Genomic DNA, 13089 nt, shown 5'->3' with positions numbered 1-13089 from the left:
TGGCATCTCCAAATCAAGTAACCCCCGACGGCTTCTCCCGCGGCAGGAGGTTGAGACGCCGTTTCAACTTTGAACTGGCACGTCCTCCAGGGTCGGAGCGTGTCCTTGTGTTTATCCTTGGGCCGCGCTGGTCGCTGCTATCCGAACATGTCTACTAACGACTCTCCTTTGTCTCCGTCCCGACGCTCATCTCCTTCCAGTACTCCAGCGGCTCGTCGGAAGAAGAAAACCCAGAGCAAAAAGACGCGTCCAGATACTGTCCTGCGTAAAGGGAAATATTTCAATCATGTGCAAAACGCGGACGAGCTGGACCAGGACCACAAGCACACAACCACGGAAGCAAAGGATATGAAGCCAACAAGCGCTGGCAAGACAGCTAAGTCTACTGGGAAATCAGGCAACGACGGTTCCAAGAAAGAAGTCTCTAACGTTCCGGCTCCTATTCCCGACACAGGTTTTCAAGGCGCCGCTCTTCATACTCTAACTGTGTCTAATTCCGTTTCTTCTACTGCGCCCGTGAACACGGACGTCGTACAGGCTGCAGTACCCGCGACGGCTGGTCTAGCTTCTACTTTGCTGGCAACGGCAACTTCTTCTGTGCTGCTAGCCTCCACGGCAGTCACTACTCCTGAAAGCTCGGCGGCTGCTGCCCACGAGGACACTTCTAAGCACATTCGTACAATCATTATAGTACTTGTTGCCCTTGGCTCTGCTTTTGCCTCCGTTGGCCTCTGCATAATCCTTAGGGCTTGCCGCCGTCCCAAACGACGGAATCTGCCGACCCCGTCTCTCCCGATCTTGCAGGATGCATACCCAGATCAGCAGTCTCCGGAAGAGTCACCCATATTTGGCGGCAAAGAAAGGCTGTCAGACAACGTGGAGCACCGCTGGACCTGGACGCAGTACTCCCAGGGAGAAGGAACCTTATCTGAGAAACCCGGCTCTCTGGGAAACGTATCTGGTCCTTATCAAAATCTCCGCCTTGATGCGCCCGCCTCGAAAGTACGACCTCAGTCCAAGACATTGGAGATGCTTGCCACATTCCCCACTCCGCCTCAAACGAACCAGCGCCCCCTTTCTGTTGGTAACCGTGAAGGGAGCGGGAAGCGGACCATGTCTAGGCTCTCCATGATGTCTTACTCTTCCCCTCGTATTGGCTGTGACACGACGGCTCCTCAGCATATAGGACTTGCTCTAGATACTACTACTGTTGGTTCTCCCACAAACGGTCAGCCCACACAGATTGGGGAAGACGTTGCTGCTAAGAGAGTATCACTTCGGTCAGCTCGTCGACTTAGCGCGAGACAGAGCGTGCATGGCTTGGACAAAGGCAAAGGGAACACACGGGACACTTGCGCATCCTTATACGGAGGCGCGGATGTTACCTCGCCTATCGCGGACAAGTATATTCCACCAGTTCCGACAATGGATTCGCCTTCACCAGCTCTCGCTCGTGGTCGGGAACGTATCAAGGCGCCTTATCCTAGTACTTCTCTTCGTACTTCGGCTTCTGCTTCGTCTTTCGTGTCCAACATCAACCCCTTCGAGGATGTCCGAAGGATACCTGTGCCGCCTATACCTGTACTGGAGAAGTCGGAAGCTCGTCGTGCGCGGGATACAAAGGCTATTACTGCTGTACTTGGACTGACGTCACCGCCTTCCCCCGAGATGACCATCTATCCCGACGATTCTCTGAGCGTCGTGGGGGACAAGCTGTACGCCCATCCCATGCCAACTCGGAAGATCAACGCGGACAATATGCACGCAGTCACTCCACCCATGGAACCTAGCACTTCCCTAGGCAATCTGATGCTGAACGGGTTTGGTACACCTGCACAGTCGCGATCGTTTGAGGAGCTGGAGGAGTCGTCTTCGGAAATGGTAGCGCGGACCGAGGAGCAATTCAAATACTCGGGGAACTCGAAAAGGGCGGATGATAAGCCACCCCGTGTTCCGTCTCCACCCCTGATGCCATCTTTGGCTCAGATGGCCATGCAACATGCCAACCCTGAAGACTACGCAAGCTATAGTTGCCCAACTTATAGTATCTATGGATACTACACAGAGGAAGAGCGGAAGAGCCGTTTCGGTCCGGGTGACTTTAGGGTTTCGACGTTCCGTTAAAGGCTTGCCGGGAGCTCGAGTGCGCGGTATGAATGCAGTTTAGTCTTTGTATCTTTATGGATTTGTTGTATCTCTATCATCACATGTATTTCCAACTATCACCTTACACTGCCAATACTACGACGCGGACTCAACTGCTGAACAGCATTCGGGAGACAGACTATTCGCCAGTATCCTGGCTTCACTTTGCCCTGTTGGTCGTAGCGCTTGTGTGCAAACTCGCGCGTAGTGAAAGTACGCCGGATGACGTCGATCCTGGTGTGTATTCGGTGGATCTTGGCGACGATTTTGTGTAAGCATCCCGCGTTGCGTCAATTGCAGAAGAAGCCTTGGGAGTGGGACTGCAGCATGCTGGGCTCGGGAACTTTATCACAAGAGATCAATGTCGTTTGGGGCACTTGCGCGCTTCCCAGAGGGAATGGAGAAGAAGAGGAAGTGGGTGATGATTGATACCTCCTGCGAAGGCCAAACCTCCGAGATGCGCCCACGCACAGATATACCTTGTCCCATTGGTGGTGGCGTACGCTATTTCATTGGCATGTTCTCAACCGCTGATGTTGCACCATTTCCTCTGCTGCAACGTTGGAAGGTTCGATATCGGTCTACGCGATTGCTGAACGCGTCCGTAACATGTTTTCGACGTCATCAAGAGTATCATGAACAAATCCCAGGGGCGGATAAACGTCTGAGCGAGACGATCAGGCTCGGGAAGGGAAACGCCGAATATAGACTACAGCCACCGAGGCGCTGTTTATAGAGGAGAGCGCGCGCCCTGGTCGGACTGCGGCGAAGCTGGCGGGTGTCTCAAATTCTCATAGACCTTAGACGTTCTGTCTCTACCTCGACCCGATACCCCGTGGCTGGCTGCGACCTTGCGCTCGGTTGGACGTTTCTTGCCCCGACATTGCTATACCACCATGTCTCCCCAGAGCCCCGACCTTTACCCGCCCCATTCTGCCCAGTTCTCCAAGTCACAGCAGGACAAGTATGACTCTGAGGAGCTTGGGATTCCTCAGCTGAACGACGCGCCCGCCGCCGTCCCGTCAATATGTGGCATGCCCCTTAAATACGTCTCGTGAGTGTCTTTCCCGGTCGCCAGCGTAGCATGCAATTGACCGCGTGATTCTCGTAGCTTGGTGACTCTGGCAGTCCAAAATGCCCTCCTCACGATCATCATGCACTATTCACGCGTGTCGACCGCGCCGTCACGCACGTACTCCGCAGCTGCCGCTGTGCTCATGAACGAGCTTCTCAAGGGATTCATTTCCCTCGTCATCGCCTTCGTTCGGCTTGATCGCCAAGAACATACCCCCAGCGCCCCGAAAACCACCCTCAGTATCTCGGGAGTGACCATCTTCAAGACCTGCCATCCAAGGAACTTGATGTCCAAGTTCAGAAGGTTAGGACGAGAGGTCTTCAGTCCCGATTGCTGGAAGCTGTCAATCCCATCTATCTTATACGGTATGTTGTCGCATTTCTGACTACAGTCATACAATAATTCTGTTTCATTCAGTTATCCAAAATAATCTCCAATACGTTGCTGCTTCCAACTTAGACGCTGCTACCTTCCAAGTATCTTACCAGATGAAGATCCTCACCACCGCTGCCTTCTCGGTGCTCTTACTACGACGAAAGCTCAGCTTCACCAAATGGTTTGCGCTCTTACTATTGGCCGTCGGTGTTGGCATCGTACAGATCCAGAGTGGTGCTGTCAAAATCACGTCTGCAGCATCGACTGATGTTCATGTCATGCAGCCGCTCAAGGGATTCCTCGCCGTCGCTGCAGCGTGTTTCACGTCCGGCCTTGCGGGAGTGTACTTTGAGATGGTGTTGAAGAACTCTCCTGCGGACCTCTGGGTACGCAATGTCCAACTGTCCCTATTCTCGCTTCTACCCGCGCTTGTGCCCATCATTGCGGCGAACGCCTCTTCTCCCGTGGAAGCTGCGGCTGTTGCCAGTCAAGGATGCTTCTTGACGAACCTGTTCCGCAACTTCGGTCCTTGGGCGTGGGCGACCGTGTTAATCCAGGTGTTCGGTGGTTTGGTGACTGCTCTGGTCATCAAATATTCCGACAACATCATGAAGGGTTTCGCCACAAGTTTGAGCATCGTCATCTCGTTCCTCGCTTCCGTGGCCCTTTTCGACTTCAGGATTACGTTTGCGTTCACGGTCGGCTCTTTGACCGTGTTGCTCGCGACTTGGCTCTACAACCAGCCTGATTCGTCGAACGGGAAGGGCTGGAAATGGTCACGACCATGCTCATTGTGGAGGAGATCCTCAGGTGTCAGCGTGTCCAGTGCATCCGTTACCCCGCGGAGACCTCTTTCGCCTGTCCTCCCCACCTCGCGCTCTGCTTCCCCTGCGCCGTGGGATCCCCAATCGCCCGACCTGGAGAAGAAGAAGCACGGCTCTTCGCTATCACTTTCGCACTTCATCTCGTTCTCACAGCCTCCCCGCCAGGGCGTCATCTCGCTCAACGACGCGCCCGAGCCCCTCATCAGACCGCCCGCGTCCCCGCATCATGGATCTACCGCGCCGCGGTCGTCTTCGCTTTCCCTGCTTCCCGGACACCCGGTGCCTGTATCACGGACGCCACCGCCCATGTACCAATCACCGCGGACGTCGTTCGTGCTGGAGGACGCATCGCCCATCTCTCAAGCAGGGCCCGGTTCATCATGACATGCCAGTGTTGATGTTGAGGTGATATAGTGGATTGAAATGGACCTTCTTATTACTTTACATTCGAGTAGTCACGAACCCTTTGGACCTTCGTATTTCACCATTAATATTCGGACTAACGCGATCGGCTGCCTTTTTATCTGTTTTGGCCGATCGGCGGACAACAGACTACTTCGTATTACTTCGCCCTAGGATGTATTGACATCCGTATACCTGGACGGACAGAGCAAAGGAAATTATAAGAATCTCAAACATGATATAAATGCTGCGTTCGATCTCCGTGCTGAAGGATGATGTGCTCCTCATTATCTGTTTGTGCAGAGGTTGAGGCCGCAACCTATCAATGAAAATGCGTTGGCTGAAATTCCTGTATGTTACGTGTGATTTGGCCCCTTAAATTACAACGTTCCAACACAGTAGATCATGATCTGGCAATCAACCTCTCGATTTGAGACCCTCCTTAATGGCTGTACCACACCGTCAATACGTCCCTAGAAGTATCAGGAATAGTGAATGCTCACCTTCGCATGTATCCTTCGCATCACCGAACAACATCTTCGTATTCGGCATGTAGAACATCGGGTTGGGAACGTCCGCTGTGTCGCGCGTCAGTGACATGGATGATTAACGGGGCGCATGGTCGCTGCATACCGTAGCCGCTGGACATTCCTCTCTTCATCACTATCACCTGCTTGCTCTTCCAGGCATGCAGGACGGGCATGCCAGCTATGGGAGAGCCCGGCTCCAGTGCAATCGGATTGACCGTGTCATTAGCGCCAATGACGAGGGTAACGTCGGTCTCGGAGAAATCGTCGTTGATCTCATCCATCTCCAATACGACTAGAAAGTCGTTTAGACGAGCCCCGCTGAAGCCCTATTTCCAGCCGGGTGACTTACTGTCATATGGCACGGACGCTTCTGCTAAGAGAACATTGCACTGGCCGGGCATCCTGCCCGCCACTGGATGGATTGCAAAGCGAACCTGGATACCTTTTGATCTTAACAACGAGACGAACTCGGAGATAGCGTATTGTGCCCGCGCAACCGCCATGCCATATCCTGATCACAGTTAGCGGCTTGTCTGTAGCTGACTAGAAGACAGCTCTTACCTACGACCTGTAATGCGAGACGTCAGCTACAGCCATTAGGTCTGACAGATCCTTGTACTCACTAATATCACGCTGTCTGCATTGGCAAGGGCATCAACAGTCTCATCTACTGTCGTTTTCGTGATTGTGCCTTCGATCTTGGGTCCCTCTGTAGGTGCTTGTGTCCCAATTCCACCGAAGAGCACGTTGATGAGCGAACGATTCATGGCCACACACTGTTAACCTATTATTGAGATGTCATCGGGAAACATAGGAAAACGAATATACCATGATGTACGACAGGATGGAACCACTAACGCCGATTAGCGACCCAACAGTTGTCAGCAATGTATTATCCAGCATGAATCCTGGGATTCATCAGTCTAGCATACCCAAAGAATGTCGATGCAGACGGACCTTCCGCAACCAGAGCGAAACCGGAATATGCATTCAGAACAGTGATCACGACCGCTGCAAAGACATCTAGCTTTGAGCGTAACGACGACGAAATAAGTCACTAACGCATATCCGCTCCGCCGATAGCTGCTGTAGTTGTGAAACCCTTGATGAAGCTGAGAACCGTATTGGCACCAAGGAATCCTGCCGCCACCATAGGTGCAGAAGGAGCCATCGACAAAAATGGCCCTATGGCGGCGAGATTGATACCCAGCAGAGAACTATTGATTAAGTGTCTTCCAGGTAGCAGGAGAGGCCTGGATGACATGCGTCCAGCTAGCTTGAGGAACGCGACGATAGAGCCTGTGAATGTGATACCGCCTAGGGAGACGTAAGACTGCAGGAACGTCACGAGGCGGATGATAACCTACCAATGAGGACCCCAAGGTATGCGGTGACAAGGTGCATTGTGGATGCATGATCGATATCTGCTAAGACACTACCAATACTAGTAAAGACTGCGGCCAGACCGACCACCGAGTGGAGTGCAGCCACCATCTGAGGCAATTCGGTCGGTGTGATTCGTCGCCCGAGGATCGCGCCTATCGTGCCCCCAATAGCTGATACTGTTGCGAACTGTACCATGACCTCAGGGGAAAACCCGACCGCCGCCAGAGACGAGATAATACCGGACATGACCCCGAGAATGCCAAGGATGTTACCCTGTCGTGCAGTGCCTTGGGACCCAAGTCCCGATAATGATCCTAGACACCAGAGTCAACCGAACTCGACGGGGCCGTTAAACTTAGTAACCTACCAATACACAGGATACTACTAGTGAGGTATCCTGCTTGGACAAGGCCTGCCATTCCGGTGCTTGCAGCAGCCAAAAATCCGCCAGTGAAAACAATGGCAGGGAGGGCATACAACCAAGGATATTCAGGTGGGTCCGTGGGGCCTATGGAGGGCTATTTGTCAATAATCTACGAAGGGTACCATGTGTTGCTTGCTTACGTTTAAACATGTCGAGCATGCGCTTCGTAATAACGAACCCGCCGAAAACGTTCACGCTGGCCAATAGCACAGACAAGGCACCCAACGCTTGAGGAATAGTCCCTGGAAGATAGCCGCCTCCCATCACGAATAGACCGCCCACACCGACCATCCCTGGGAACATTGCTTAGCGTATGAAGCAGGTTAGGCGAGGGTTGATACCTTACCGGAGATTGCATTCGTAACGGACATCAGAGGAGAATGCAAGGCAGGAGCTACCCCCCAAACCACACGATATCCGATCAAGCCGGCGAATGCGAAAGATGTGAAAAGCGTTGATACCGCTGCAGGGGCAGCATACTTGCCAATAGCAACGGCTGTCCCCATCCCTGCAGTAATTGTCGCGACTTCTCTCTGAGCTTTCTGCCAAGGTGTCAGAGCTGTTATTTTTTTCTCTTCTTCGATCTTAGCAGTCGTGGGTTGTGGGGGTGGCGGCGGAGCGGGACGAGGCGCAGGAGGCAGGATTGTACCTTTGTGGACAACAATTGCACCCCTCACGACTTCGTCGTTCAAGTCGATCGCGAATTTACCATCTCCGCCTATGGAAAGCAGGAACTTCGTGATATTGTTCGAATATAAAGTCGAAGACTGAGTGGGCAGCCGTGATGGAAGATCGGTATAACCTGGGAGGTGGGTCATGCCGTTAACAAACATAAGCATCCCTCCCAGTCTCTCAGCGAGATTGAACCCCACCGATGATAGTGACGCCTTTCTCAACATGGAGTTGGCCGGGTCGCGTCAGCTCACAGTTGCCTCCAGATTCAGCAGCGAGATCCACGATGACTGAGCCTTGCTTCATGGCAGCTACCATCTGTCGCCTGCATGTCAAGACCCTGAGTGTTACAACATAAACAAGTCCTACCTCCTTCGTGATGAGCTTTGGTGCGGGTTTCCCGGGGATAAGAGCCTACAAAAGACGTTATGTTTTTACAACCACAGCGACTATACTGGCCGCACCGTGGTTATAACAATATCGACATCCTTGCATTGCTCCAGGAACAAAGCCATCTCAGCATCGATGAACTCCTTCGACATCTCTTTCGCGTAACCACCTGAACCGCTGCCTTCTTCTTTTATGGAGACCTCAAGGGGTTCACCTCCTAAGGATTTGACTTGTTCCAAAGCTGGAGCACGGGTATCAAAACCGCGTACAATAGCACCCATGCGTTTGGCCTGTCCAGAACGTCACTCAGTTGGTCGATGCATACGGCCCTCCAGAACTAACCGTGGCTATGGCGCTCAGACCAGCGACGCCAGCACCGATGACGAGGACCTTACAAGGCGGGATCTATCCAAAATTCAGAACCGCGTACGATGCGCGCTGTGACGGTGCACTAATTACCTTTCTATCAAAAACGACGGACTCAGGTCTCATCCAAGAAGTGAATAGGAAAGGACGTACCCGGCAGCTGTCACTTGACCAGTCATGTAACGTCCGAAATGGTTTGAGGCTTCGAGAACCGCTTTATAACCCGCAATATTGGCCATGGAACTGTGAATCAAGTTTCGTCAGTGGTCCAGAAGCTCATAGCACACGCTCATATACCTCAGAGCATCGAAGCCTTGTGCGCGAGAGATGCGGGGTATCATATCCATAGCGAATGCATTGACCTTCCTCTGAGCTAATACGTCTACAATGTCCTTGTTCTGAGCCGGGTAGAGGAACGATATGATTGTGCTGTGTTCCCTGAGGTGCTCAGCCTCCTTCCCCAAAAGTGGAGGCCGCACTTTGAGCAGGATGTCCGAAGCTTTGAGAACATCATCCCGCATAACCAGAGTTGCACCAGCTGCCGCGTATTGCTCGTCCACAAACTGTGCACGAATCCCGGCGCCACGTTCTACCAGCACCTTAGAGAAGCCCTTCTTCAGCAATAAAGCGGCATTCTGGGGGGTGATAGAGACACGCCGCTCATTCGGATAAATCTCCGTCGGGGCACCAATTGTCAGTGCTGAGTAAGGTATAGCTTCGGATATAAGACCGGTATGAGATAGTATCCCTTTTGAGTTGTCGACGCTTTGTCCTTGTACGTACCCTCTGGGCTGGTAGCACTAGCGGAATTGTCCGTCCGTTCATTGGAGAGCCTACTCGAGGCATGGTACGGACGACACCACGCTCTTAGACCTTGAGCGATTCTTGTGTAAATGCTCTGCCGAGACAGATAGTAAGTGTCACTCACCTGTACTAATTGACTGGGCAGTGCCTTTGGGAAATGGAGTCTTGCCCGCCTCGATGAGCCTGAAGCTCGTAGACAGCAAGACCATCCTAGGGATCCCTGAACTAGAGGTTGTGGTGGTTGCGTTTAGATATTCTCTGGGAAGGACTGAGTAACTGCCTTACACCGTTCACGCAGGCGAGGCGTTCTTTCCCCACAACGCAAACCGTATTAGGTCTATATCATCGGCCCGAAGCATGGCAAGACCATTTGGGGCGAGTTGATTGACAAACCCCCGACATGCAACCGCTTCGCGAGAAAGGCGTGGTCCGTTCTGTGCGAGGTCACCCCCTCCCACCACGGTAAGCATGTCGGAAAAATCAGAAAAGCATGATATTGCTATACAATGCCAGATAATGCACTGATAAGTCAATCAGGTTCGAGGAGAGTTATCGGGTTCAGAAATGATCGAAAAGCGCATGTAAGCCTCCGTCAGGCTGATCAGGCCTGACGGGGGTTACAAGCCATTATAAGGCATGATAAGCCCGGATAAGGCCATGAGTCCCAGAAATGAGAAAAGGAGGAGCCACTCACGCCACCTGATGGCCATTGACACCACCATCTAAGACGTCACTTTAATACAGGTACTTCGACTTTGATTCGAACGAGCGGCCTTGAGTCGAACAATGATAATATATGTAAAGACTAACAATATAACTAATACACTACGCAACAATAGTTGTGTGGGTCTCACATTGGTATATATACATCATACATACTGCCTTACCGGGCGACTCGTAATGACTGCAGCTGGACTTGGATACCGTCGCTCGCGCTCACGTCCTCTGACGTATAGACGTACGGCTCTTGTAGATTTCGCCATAACTTTAGACTTAGACTATAATGTTACTGTAGTCAACATGCCACCTTTAAGACACTCAACCCGTGTCAAGGCTACGACCGTATTTCAAGATGTTTCCGACGTACAGGATCTATGTATACTACAGAATTCCTGTGATATTACAGCACCACCAGAAGCCCCGACCTAATCCAAACCTGACAACACCTGATAAGGGCTTATCAGCCTTGAAACATAACATTATAATGCCTGATCAGTCCGTCAGGTTCTGTCAGGGCTTATCAGTCTTTTCCAGATTTTCCGACACAGAAAGACCACCTGACCAAAGAGCCTGTCCAACTCGGATGCAGAAGACTAGTCACTAGAGAAAAACACCACAACGCATGATCTCATGGCTTCTTTGACCGAAGTCGGTTTGTACGAATAACAGTACTGGCATGCAGGTAGCTGGGTGCGTTTGGAGACCGACCCGCGTTCACAAGGTATTCATGATACAGGCTGAATACATCGGGAAATGCCGAAGCAAAATAATGCCAAGACCGTGGATTGAACACGGGACCTCTAGATTTACCGAATAACAACTTCAGTCTATTGCTCTCCCAGCTGAGCTATCTCGGCATTGCTGCTATTGCATTTTTTATAAATAGATCCCCATACTTCCCCTGACAGTGTTTCCTGACATCGAGACAGACCCGTAGCACACCTCGCCGCTCCAGCTCTCGCAGTTACTATGTCTGGTGCTGGGCAGCGCGAAAACATATTTCCGACTCGAATGGCCCTCACCAATACGAAGCAGCGGTTGAAAGGCGCACAGACAGGTCATTCGCTGTTAGCTAAGAAACGCGATGCTTTGACGACTCGGTTTCGAGCTATCTTGAAGAAAGTGGACGAAGTACGTGCGGCCCTGCATGTCATTCGGCCGAAATATCTAATTTCGTCTCGTTCTTGATGAACAAAGGCTAAGCGCAAGATGGGCAGGGTGATGCAGCTAGCCTCCTTCTCTTTGGCAGAGGTTACCTATGCTACTGGAGACATATCCTATCTCGTCAGGGAACAGGCCAAGGCCGCATCCTTCAAAGTGAAGGCGAAGCAAGAGAATGTTTCGGGTGTCGTCCTCCCTGCATTCGAGGTTGACAGGGTAGCGGGATCTGGTGGGTCCATCCATGATCATTGCACTGTACACCGCAAGTCAACACCTCATTGCTCAGATTTCAATCTCACTGGTCTCGGACGTGGTGGCCAGCAAGTGTTGAAGGCTAAAGAAGTGTATGCTAAAGCTGTGGAGACTCTAGTAGAACTGGCCTCCCTGCAGACAGCGTTCATGATTCTTGACGAAGTCATCCGGGCAACGAACCGGCGGGTTAACGCTATTGAACATGTTGTTATCCCTCGGTTGGAAAATACGATCAAGTACATCACGAGTGAGCTAGATGAGATGGACCGAGAAGAGTTCTTCCGGTAGGACGATCTTACTGCCATCTAGTTGATATCGGACACACTAATGCATTGACAGTCTCAAGAAAGTCCAGGCAAAGAAGAAGCGCGATGCTCAAGCGGAGGACGCCAGACGAGCAGCGCTGCCAATAGCAGATGAAATCAGTCCGCCGACACAGGAGATTGCAGCAGATGATAGCCCAGGCGATCTTCTCAATAGCAAAGACGAAGATGTCATTTTCTGAATAGCATGGTACCTGTTTGTTCGTTCGTTTGATAGTGCCTTCACGAATCATGACTGCGCCGACGCCGTAAAGGACTGCCGGTACCATGCAGCATGTCATATATGGAATAGTGCACGCATAAGTACATGAGTGTTTTGAGGTGCCCAAACAACACGAAACAGAGAGCATAATGTCGAACAGGCGGACGATTACTGCTTGAACCGATAAGATATTCTGGTCCAGCAAAAGCAGCTGTATTACTCACGTCAACCATCTCGACGTCCTCGCCTGAGGTCCGAGCCAAGTTGGGAGGGGGATTCTTCTTCCTGTCTTTACGATCCAGAATTGCCCGTCTGAGGTACAGTTTAGTTAGTGAAGGCTTGCAAACTCTGCGAACAGCACGCACCGGTCCTTGTCCAACTTGAGAGAAGTAATGACAACGTTACTCGGGTGGATGCCAATCGGTACCGATGCACCGTTTGACTTGTCACGTTGTACCCGGTCGATGTGGATGACCCATTTCTTCCGGTACACTTGTGTGACCTTCCCCTCACGTCCCTTGTACTTGCCCCTGACAACGCGCACCTCATCGTCTTTGCGAATCGGCACAGAGCGTGTCTAATGAGACGTCAGACCATAGCTCAAGCAGAAATCAGATCACCATACGTTGTGCTTGGCCCGGAGGTCCTTAGCGAGCGAGGACGACATAATCTTGCGGCGAACGGATGAAGGAGCGGAAAAGTGGGCCTTGTGGGCCTTACGCCGAGATGAGGAGACGTCTAGAATGAGCAAACATACTGTTAGACAGCGCTCCAAACTAACTGGTCAATCCAAGCTCGGAGACCGCATCCACCACTCATAGAACCCATCCATCCTAGCCATCGCATGGAAAGAGCCCAGTGTTGCAGAAGTACGGGATACCGCGGTCAAGCATAGCAACAGGAAAAGAACTAACCAGGGTTAAACTTCATTGTGGTCTTGAGGACGGGCTTGACGATGAGGGCGGCCTGTGCTGTAAGGGTCAGTAGCAATAGAGGGAATACAGCACGTGGCCCTTGCGGTGAATCCCGATAGCGCCT

At 51.8% G+C, this 13089-nt stretch overlaps 5 protein-coding genes and 1 non-coding gene across 6 annotated transcripts; 3 read left to right on the top strand and 3 right to left on the bottom strand.

The window, feature by feature from the left end:
- Positions 1-147: 147 nt before the first annotated feature.
- On the top strand, positions 148-2124 carry GLOTRDRAFT_126843 (uncharacterized protein; the record flags this gene model as incomplete). The annotated part of the gene is made up of 1 exon (XM_007865363.1): positions 148-2124. One exon carries the CDS (start codon positions 148-150, stop codon positions 2122-2124), a length of 1977 nt encoding a protein of 658 aa, XP_007863554.1.
- A 785-nt stretch (positions 2125-2909) lies between these two features.
- On the top strand, positions 2910-5072 carry GLOTRDRAFT_137086 (uncharacterized protein). Its single transcript, XM_007865362.1, has 3 exons — positions 2910-3199; positions 3257-3585; positions 3638-5072. Exons 1-3 carry the CDS (start codon positions 3042-3044, stop codon positions 4801-4803), a joined length of 1653 nt encoding a protein of 550 aa, XP_007863553.1. The 5' UTR covers positions 2910-3041; the 3' UTR covers positions 4804-5072.
- Positions 5073-5081: 9 nt separating this feature from the next.
- On the bottom strand, positions 5082-9664 carry GLOTRDRAFT_120116 (NAD P transhydrogenase). Its single transcript, XM_007865361.1, has 21 exons — positions 9518-9664; positions 9373-9462; positions 8887-9304; positions 8743-8832; positions 8683-8686; positions 8566-8628; positions 8298-8513; positions 8203-8247; positions 8034-8151; positions 7508-7963; positions 7302-7454; positions 7105-7245; positions 6719-7051; positions 6414-6668; positions 6309-6362; positions 6180-6259; positions 5971-6127; positions 5701-5865; positions 5455-5643; positions 5325-5399; positions 5082-5270 (listed from the first exon to the last, which is right to left on the bottom strand). Exons 1-21 carry the CDS (start codon positions 9600-9602, stop codon positions 5239-5241), a joined length of 3219 nt encoding a protein of 1072 aa, XP_007863552.1. The 5' UTR covers positions 9603-9664; the 3' UTR covers positions 5082-5238.
- A 1219-nt stretch (positions 9665-10883) lies between these two features.
- Positions 10884-10970, bottom strand: GLOTRDRAFT_t42. The gene has a single exon. It is a non-coding gene; the product is annotated as a tRNA-Phe (tRNA).
- A 112-nt stretch (positions 10971-11082) lies between these two features.
- Positions 11083-12031, top strand: GLOTRDRAFT_104257 (uncharacterized protein; the record flags this gene model as incomplete). The annotated part of the gene is made up of 4 exons (XM_007865360.1): positions 11083-11244; positions 11311-11503; positions 11561-11810; positions 11866-12031. 4 exons carry the CDS (start codon positions 11083-11085, stop codon positions 12029-12031), a joined length of 771 nt encoding a protein of 256 aa, XP_007863551.1.
- A 40-nt stretch (positions 12032-12071) lies between these two features.
- Positions 12072-12793, bottom strand: GLOTRDRAFT_37338 (uncharacterized protein; the record flags this gene model as incomplete). Its single annotated transcript, XM_007864777.1, has 3 exons — positions 12072-12363; positions 12417-12628; positions 12677-12793. Coding segments are annotated over 3 exons (621 nt in total), but the record flags the coding sequence as incomplete, so codon positions are not given.
- Positions 12794-13089: the final 296 nt, after the last annotated feature.

Source organism: Gloeophyllum trabeum (assembly GCF_000344685.1).
Source record: "Gloeophyllum trabeum ATCC 11539 unplaced genomic scaffold GLOTRscaffold_00003, whole genome shotgun sequence".
Taxonomy (NCBI): Eukaryota; Fungi; Basidiomycota; class Agaricomycetes; order Gloeophyllales; family Gloeophyllaceae; genus Gloeophyllum; species Gloeophyllum trabeum.
Note: the sequence above shows the minus strand (reverse complement) of the source record. Positions and strands in the feature narration are given on the sequence as shown.